Here is a 9072-nt window from a genome sequence, read left to right on the forward strand (position 1 = left end):
ACGCAAGCTCAATCCAGCGTCTTTAAAGCACTGTAACAAATGAAGTATTTGACATAAAGCGCTCCCCTCAACATGAATCGAAATCACAGATTTAAAACTCTCCTTCTATTTATTTGGCACCGATTGACCTCAAGAAATTTTAATTTCATAATCGTAACTATGAAGGAACTACAGTATTGACCACTCAAACTGGGAACAATTTTATTCATTGTTTTAAAAAAAAGAAAAAAAATCAGTTACTCATAATGTTACTCATTACTTGAGTATTCTTTTCACTGAATACTTTTTACTTGTACTTGAGTACATTTTTTGGATGACTACTTTTACTCGAGTAATATTTTAAAGTAACGCTACTCCACCCAGATCTAATGTTAACCAATTAATAAAGTTGATTATTTTTGCCATAGCATTTAACTGACTGTCATTGACAATGATGGGTGTTGATTTCATTTCAACTTTGTGGACTGGCTGTGAATGCTCATGCTTCAGTGCCATTGACACAGCTCAACGTCAAATTGCTGGTACGTCACACAGTCAAAATGGATTGGACGTTTAGTGCCATCAATGGCAACCAATGAATTAAATGAGTGCCCCTTAAAGGGTTAGAATCTCAGTTGGGTATCAGATCTCAAACATGAAATTTCATTCTCTACCTGGTAAAGTTGTTATCATCTAAGGCCATCGCACTGATAGGCAGCTCTTCATCTCCATAAAAAATAGTAAAACCATCATCAGAGATGGACAGGCATGGGTGGGCTGTGTCCTCAAGGAGATAGAAAAATGTGCCTAGAACAAAATGTTTTAATGGTGTTTAGTCAGACAGTAGCCTGAATGGAAAACAATTATGTGTCTACTTTGTAGCGTCTCACCAGAAGTGGATATGCTTATGACCTCACTCCTATCACTGGGTCCACCGATATTGACCGCTCTCACGGAGATAAGGTAACGGCGGCCTGCCTGAAGCTGGATTAGGGACTGACATGTGGGCACTGCTACCACAGATCTGGGAATTGTGACATTGGACGGACATTCACAATAAAAGAAACAGAAAATTTGCATTCATTGTTTCACTCCCAAAAACATCTGGACTCATCAAAAATACTACATTTCGGTAGCCGCAGGAGTCCTCTGCAAGTTCAACACAGGCTTGGATGCATGGTTAAAAAGTTAAAAAATATATATATGGCAGAAAACACAGACAAGACTGAAAAAGCAGTTTCTGCTCTTGCACTCCTCTTTAAAAGAAACTGCTATATTTTAAGCCAAAAGAACGGTTGTGTTTGATAGAACATTATTTCTATATGGTGCCATAGCAGATTCATGGCGCATTAAGCCCCCAAACTATTTTTAATTTGTCAGTTTTACCCTGGAAAACCCCGTTGAAAGACATCGCACAACCGCTTTTGTTTTAACCCAGCCATAAAACGAAGGTAATTATATTTATCATTCAAAATGTCTGTCATTTTTAGCTTAGAATAATTAATGGATGTCTGATATTTATTTTAATAAAAAAAAAAAAAAGACTTTAAAAAATTATTCACTCGCATATTTTGAACTTTTAAACAAATGACGTCTCAATGAAAAGAAGTCACAGATATCTACCCCATAAATATCGCTTAATTTTATTATTTTTTGTTACTGTCGCATTTTCCCCGATATGTGAGATGATAAATAATCGATCGAACAAAGAAAAATTGAAAAATAACGTTTAAAAGGGTAAATATATGAAAAACAAAATCTCGACCACTCCTTGTTGTTGGCGATTTCTGCATCGCGACCCTTGTTATATCACCATGTTTGACCAATAAAATCCCCCCAAAATCCGTCTGACACTCGGTGAGACATGCTGCATGGAGTTTTTGGATCAAAACAAGGTAAGTACGCGATAATATCTCGTTAAAATCGTGGCGTCTTTAATTCTGCTATCGCGTGTTCTCGCTTCCGGTTAGGGTTTTGCTGTTTAAAAACATGTTTTTCTTTGAAAAATGCCCTCCTGTTCAAAATTGTTCTTCCCCCAGAAAACTGAGATTTTAAGCTTTGCAATGATGTATCACACATGCATATCGGACAGTTTTGAAATTTGGCCAAATTGGGGGTCTCAGAGCGCAACTTCAAGTCACCTGAGTGTTTTCCGCCATATATATAGTGCCCTCAGAAGATAGATTAGGTACACAACTAATTTGTGTTTGTTTTTTTTTGATCTGGTAGATTTTGCCTAGCCAGAGTTCGGCATCTATTAATCAAGTTTCCACTGTATCTCAGAAGCTGATGTAATGCTCTCTTACTCGGTGACCCCCTTCTCAGTGCCGTCAGGCCCATTCAGTTCAGTGAGCTCTACAGTATAAGAGTCAACAGGGTCAGGGTTTCCTGACTCCCAACGTATGAGCGCAGCCTCTGGACAACTGCAGCATTCCCTCTGCTTGATCACTGGAGGCAACGGAACTGTGGGGATAAGATGGGCAAAAGAATCCAGTCATACGAGTAGGGATATCTGAAAAATCTACTTAAGTGTAATGAAGTATTTATAGGGGAGAGTGGGGTTGGTTGTCACATTATTATGTTTTACATGAATACTGTCCAGTCAACACATCTTAAAATAATCATTCCTTTATTTCAGGGTAGGCTATTATCTTTGCTTAGATTTGACATCATTTTCCAAACTTTCTTTTTTAAACTGGTTTATTATCAATTAAAAGGCACCCATCCCTATTATGGGGTATAAGGTGTTGGGCTTTCTTTAAAATGTGTTTTTTTTATTACTGTAATTATATTAATAAACATAGATCAACCCCATTTTCCTTTACACATCAACTACAGACATATACAGTATACTAGTATATACAGTGGGGCAAATAAGCATTTAGTCAATCACTAATTGTGCAAGTTCTCCCATCACTAATTGTGCAAGTTCTCCCACTTGGAAATATTACAGAGGCCTGCCATTGTCAACATGGGTAAACCTCAACCATGAGAGCGGGAATGTGGGGGAAAAAAACATAAAATCACATTGTTTGATTTTTAAAGAATTTGTTTGCAAATCATGGTGGAAAAATAAGTATTTGGTCAGTACCAAAAGTTCATCTCAATATTTTGTTATGTACAGTACCCTTTGTTGGGAATAACGGATGCCAAACGTTTTCTGTAACTCTTCACAACCTTTTCACGCACTGTTGCTGGTATTTTGGCCCATTCCTCCATGCAGATCTCCTCTAGAGCAGTGATGTTTTGGGGCTGTCGTTGGGCAACACGGACTTTCAACTCTCTCCACAGATTTTCTATGGGGTTGAGATCTGGAGACTGGCTAGGCCACTCCAGGACCTTGAAATGCTTCTTACGAAGCTACTCCTTTGTTTTCCTTGCTGTGTGTTTGGGATCATTGTTATGCTGAAAGACCCAGTCACGTCTCATCTTCGATGCCCTTGCTGATGGAAGGAAATTTTCACTCAAAATCTCTCGATACATGGCCCCATTCCTTCTTTACTTTACACAGATCAGTCGTCCTGGTCCCTTTGCAAAAAAACAGCCCCAAAGCATGTTTCCACCCCCATGCTTCACAATGGGTATGGTGTTCTTCGGATGCAATTCAGTATTCTTTCTCCTCCAAACACGAGAACCTGTGTTTCTACCAAAAAGTTCTATTTTGGTTTCATCTGACCATAACACATTCTCCCAGTCCTCTTTTGGATTATCCAAATGCTTTCTAGCGAATCGCAGACGGGCTTGGACGTGTACTGGCTTCAGCAGGGGGACACATCTGGCCGTGCAGGATTTGAGTCCCTGGCGGCGCATTGTGTTACTGATAGTAGCCTTTGTGACTGTTGTCCCAGCTTTCTGTAGGTCATTCACTAGGTCGCCCCGTGTAGTTCTTGGATTTTTGCTCACTGTTCTTGTTATCATTTTGACGCCACGAGGTGAGATCTTGCATGGAGCCCCAGATCGAGGGAGATTATCAGTGGTCTTGTATGTCTTCCATTTTCTAATAACTGCTCCCAAAGTTTATTTCTTTACACCAAGCATTTTACCTATTGCAGATTCAGTCTTCCCAGCCTGGTGCAGGTCTACAATTTTGTCTCTGGTCTCCTTTGACAGCTCTTTGGTCTTGGTCATAGATAGTGGAGTTTGGAGTGTGACTGACTGAGATTGTGGACAGGTGTCTTTTATACCAATAATGAGTGAAAACAGGTGTCATTAAAACAGGTAACGAGTGGAGCCTCGTTAGACCTCGTGAGAAGAAGTTAAACCTCTTTGACAGCCAGAAATCGTGCTTGTTTGTAGGTGACCAAATACTTATTTTCCACTGTAATTTGGAAATAAATTCTTTAAAAATCAAACAATGTGATTTTCTGTTTTTTTTTCACATTCTGTCTCTCATGGTTGAGGTTTACCCATGCTGACAATTACAGGCCTCTCTAATCTTTTCAAGTAGGAGAACTTGCACAATTGGTGGTTGACTAAATACTTATTTGCCCCACTGTATATGGCGGAAAACACAGACAAGGCTGAAAAATCTGCTCTTGCACTCCTCTTTATAAGAAACTGCTGTATTTTAAGCCAAAAACTGTTGTGTTTGAAAGAACAATATGTCTATATGCTGCCATAGCAGATTCATGGCACATTAAGCCCCTGAACTATTTTTAATTTGTCCGTTTTACCCTCAAAACCACTGTTTACAGATGTCGCACAACCTCTTTTATTTCAACCCAGCCAAAAAACGTAGGTAATTAATTATATTTATTGTTCAAATTGTCTGTCATTTTTAGCGTAGAATCATTGATTGATGTCTAATATTTCGCTTAAAAAAAAAAACTATTTAAAAAAATTATTCACTCGCATATTTTAAACTTTTAAACAAATAACATCACAATGAAAGAAATGGTGTCTGTAAAAAAGTCACTGATATCCACCTCAAAACTATCGCTTAATCGTATTTTTTTTTTGTTACTATCGCATTTTCATGTTACATGATAAATAATCGATCCAAACAAAGACAAATTGAAAAAAAATTGGGGGAAAAAAAAAAAAAAAAACGTTATAAGGGTAAATATATGAAAAATAAAATCTTGACCACTCCTTGATGTCTGCGATTTCTGCATTACGACCCTTGTTATATTACCATGTTTCACCCATAAAATCCCCCCAAAATCCAGCTGTGGCCATTCACAGCTGTGTCGTGACACTCAGTGATACACGCTACATGGAGTTTTTGAATCGAATCAAGGTAAGTATGCGATAATATCTCGTTAAAGTCATGGCATCTTTAATTCTGCTCTCGCGTGCTCTCACCTCCAGATAGGGTTCTGCTGTTTAATTTTTTTTTATTTTTTTAAATGCCCTCCTGTTCAAAAAAATTTCCCCCACTAAAAGTGAGATTTTAAGTTTTCCAATGATGTATCACACATGCATATCGGACAATTTTGAAAGTTGGCCAAATTGGGGGTCTTAGAGCGGAACTTCAAGTCACCTGAGTGTTTTCAATAATGAGTGTGATACACAGTCAATGGGAAAACCCATCGGCAGTGTATCAAATACTTGTTCTCCCCACTGTACATATATATACATACACACATTTTTTCACCTGTCATGTATAAGGCCTTCTCACTGGCAGGGCTGATGCCTGTTGTGTTGGTGGCTGTAACCCAGAGTTCATATTGAGCACCAGGCAGAAGCTCTTTCACTGTGCAGTGGGTTTCTTTCACTTTTAACTTGCTTACTAAAGGGGAAAGGAATGGGCGCTGCTTAAAAAAAAAATTGAATGTGCATCAAGAGCAGATGGAGTCTTGACGGGACCGTACCGTGCGGGGTAGCTGTACTGTCCAGAGGCGCGTCCTGCAGCACGGGTCTGTAGTACAGCTCGTAAAACTCCACAGTGTCATCAGAGAACAGACTCCAGCACACACGTAGGGATGTTTGGGAGGCCGAGTTTGCCATTTGGGGGTTTATAACTGGGGCAGATGGAGCTGTGGATATTCAGTGATCTTTAGCAGCCAATGTTGCATACAATACAACAGTACAACAATACAGTACAATATCTCACTTCAGTGTGCACAAGCCTCACTTTTTGTCAGTAGGGAACATTGAAGAAATGATCATTTACAGCTTACAGGATTCCTACAGGTTTTGTCATGTGATGTCTACCCCTTTATAGGCCTCTCATTTAACTCATTGGCTGCCATTGATGGCGCTAGACGTCCTATTCAGTTTGACTGGAAGAGGCTGGCAGCGAATGATCACAAAGTATCCACACAATAATGTGGTTATTCTAGTAACCAGGGTGTATTCCTGATTTCATTCATATTTATTGTATTATTTTTTTTCTATTAGCATATTATTCATTTGTAATAGTATTTATTCATAATTAATATCTAAAAATAAAAGTTGCATTAAGTTCATTTTCTCTACACTAATAGATTAGTTGAATTTTTCTTTTAGCCCAGACAATGTGTTTTAAAACATATTGTCTGGGATAAAAGAAAATTTCAACTAATCTAACATTAATAATTATATAAATAGACATGTATAAATACCATAATTTTGGACTATAAACCGCTACCCACAATCCCTTGGAACCCTGGGGTTTATGGTCCAGTGCAGCTTATTTATGTATTTTTACAAGCAAATAAGCCTGCATGTCTTCAGGTTTAAATGTCCTATAATACAATGAGGACACGTCAAATTTAGTGACTGGGCCTCATCGTCCAAATTACGTAAGTATTATAGTTTGTTTATTTTGACAATCTTCATCGTTTAATGCTTCCTCATTTCTCCAAACCGTGCTGACTTCAACATGATGCTGTGACAACACTAGATTTTAGTCAGCAACTCGCTGATATTTGAATTCCTCTTTCCTATGTGGTAGGACATGCATTTCGTCAAGTTCCCCTTATAGTCCAAAAATTACAGTACAGTAATTTTAATTAAGACTTGATGTCTAGTGTCCACATGCTGTATGTGGACATCACATTTTGGGACATGTAGGCCACACTCGTATACCAATTGTTGATATTGTGGCCTAGATTTGGGACATGTAGGCCACACTCATACACCAGTTGTTGATATTGTGGCCTTCATGACCAAAATGTGATGAGCATGTATGTGGGAATTTTTTAATTACCAAAAACAGTCACTTGCCCTACAAAGGGTTAAGATATGTTTAATGTTTTATACCTTTTAGAGACGACAAAGAAAATAATTTAATGCCAATTCCAGGGCAAAATTTCAGAGCCAACTTCGCTGACAAATCAGCAACTCCTATAGTATGTCAGCAAATTTTTCAGCACAATGTAAAACGTAAGACTTATTAGACAAACTTCAATGCCTTTTAAAGACACTTCATCAAAATGAGTAAATTAAACTTTTTAAGACTTCACTGGTACTCTGCTGAGTCTCCACATTCTGTCCCCTCAAACTGAGTGCATCGTTTTGTAAAAATGATTAATATTTGAGACAGTGAACCAATAAACTATGTGTGGCTACTGTATACCAAAGGATCTGTTTGTCAAGTCTGAAGCAGTTGAAACTGTAAGACATGAAACTCAAACCTGGAACAATGTTAATGGAATCCATCATGCTTTTGACATCTGACAGGTCAGCAAGCGGTGTTTCAAATTCAAGACTTGTGGCTAGTGTGAGGTCCATCTCCTCCTTGGCGAACGCCTCAATTCTTATGAAGCACAAAAACCCAGAGTTGAATTCTGACATTTACCTGGATTAACTCAATCATAGCCAGCGTTCACAGTTAAAATGGACTTTTGGTGTCTTTTGTTTCCAATGACAATGAATATGAATCAGATGTCAGCTAACATTCTCATTGGACGATGTCTTGCTCACCGTTTAATGGTGGGAACTACTGCCTGTCCAAAAACAAAGGGAGATTTGAATGATATATAGAAAGACTCATGAATGAAAAAATACTGTAGATGGATTGATGAATGATACCTTGAGAAAAAGCCTGCTGTCCTGGTTTCGGTACACCTCCTTGGCTTCTTCAATGAGCTCCTTGGAGGCGTCTAGAGCGTGGCCGCAGGCCAACAGCTGGGCATACAGAACCTCCAGCTTCATCTTCTTTTCATCTTCCAGTCTGGCCGCACGCTCGTCATAACGCTGCGATATTGTCTGTAGCACGTCGGTGTAGTGCTGCTCCAAGTGCTGTTCCCGTCGGCCAAAATTCTCCTGCGTATACACGATTTACTCAAATTTAATCTTTCAGTGCCATTGACAATGATAGACGTCCAATCATAAAGCTATTTTCATCCTTCTGCTGTGAATTAAAATGCGTTTGTCACTAGTAGACGTCCAATCGTTTTAAACCGGGTGGGATGGCAACGTATCAACTTTAGTTCATTTGCTCCCAACCCACACAGATCAAATGGATTGGATGCCAATCACTGTCAATGACAGTCAATGTTTTTGTTGGATTCATTCAGTGGTGGTCAAATAGATTTTTAGCCATCCGAAAGTATACTGTACAGTATATGACTGTTTACAAATTTTATAAAGTACTTTATTATGTATTATTCAAACATTTTACCTCAACAGTTAGAAAAATTTCTTCCAGGTGTCCTGCAAAGTTTTCCATCTCAGCCACCTTCTCTTGCAATTGATTTCTGGTGCTGTTGATGTCACTCTGCATGGGATTCAATAAACTCCAAATATTCAAGGAAATTGTGTGACAACTTTAAAGTGCTTATACCGGTTATTGACAATAGTCTTCAGGGGCATCACAAGTTGAAAAAATGAATGACATTCAGCATTTTCAAAATGTAACAATGACACATTAGGGTTTGGAAACCCATTGAACATTTATTTGCGATCCTACATTATATGCAGCTTAATGTCCATTGTTCTAAGTAAGCTCTTTGTGGCTTGCTGAAAGTGATGTTTGTTTTGCCTACCTCAATACCAGCATTGTTTAATACATCATCATGTTCGTTCATCGCCTTCCCAGACTTTTGAGAGCTGTACATGTCTTTGTTTAACTCTTGAAATTCAGCTTCTTCTGCAATCACATCCAATCTAGCTCCCCTATTATCAATCAGATCCATGGGAAATGGCTGTGGGATGACATAAAATTGA

The 9072-nt window shown here is 38.5% G+C and overlaps 1 protein-coding gene across 1 annotated transcript in view; it reads right to left on the bottom strand.

Annotated features, from left to right (window-relative positions):
* LOC130915663 (fibronectin type III and SPRY domain-containing protein 2) overlaps window positions 1-9072 on the bottom strand; it is a 32434-nt gene that overhangs the window by 21557 nt on the left and 1805 nt on the right. The window contains exons 2-11 of the mRNA XM_057835636.1: window positions 8892-9050; window positions 8528-8623; window positions 7936-8169; window positions 7828-7850; window positions 7539-7660; window positions 5793-5957; window positions 5576-5710; window positions 2286-2442; window positions 870-1003; window positions 654-786 (exon numbers count right to left, since the gene is read on the bottom strand). Of these exons, the coding sequence (XP_057691619.1) occupies window positions 654-786; window positions 870-1003; window positions 2286-2442; window positions 5576-5710; window positions 5793-5957; window positions 7539-7660; window positions 7828-7850; window positions 7936-8169; window positions 8528-8623; window positions 8892-9041 (1349 nt within the window). The 5' untranslated portion in view covers window positions 9042-9050. The remainder of the gene's footprint in view (window positions 1-653; window positions 787-869; window positions 1004-2285; window positions 2443-5575; window positions 5711-5792; window positions 5958-7538; window positions 7661-7827; window positions 7851-7935; window positions 8170-8527; window positions 8624-8891; window positions 9051-9072) is intronic.

This window comes from Corythoichthys intestinalis, chromosome 1 (genome assembly GCF_030265065.1).
Source record: "Corythoichthys intestinalis isolate RoL2023-P3 chromosome 1, ASM3026506v1, whole genome shotgun sequence".
Lineage (NCBI taxonomy): Eukaryota > Metazoa > Chordata > Actinopteri > Syngnathiformes > Syngnathidae > Corythoichthys > Corythoichthys intestinalis.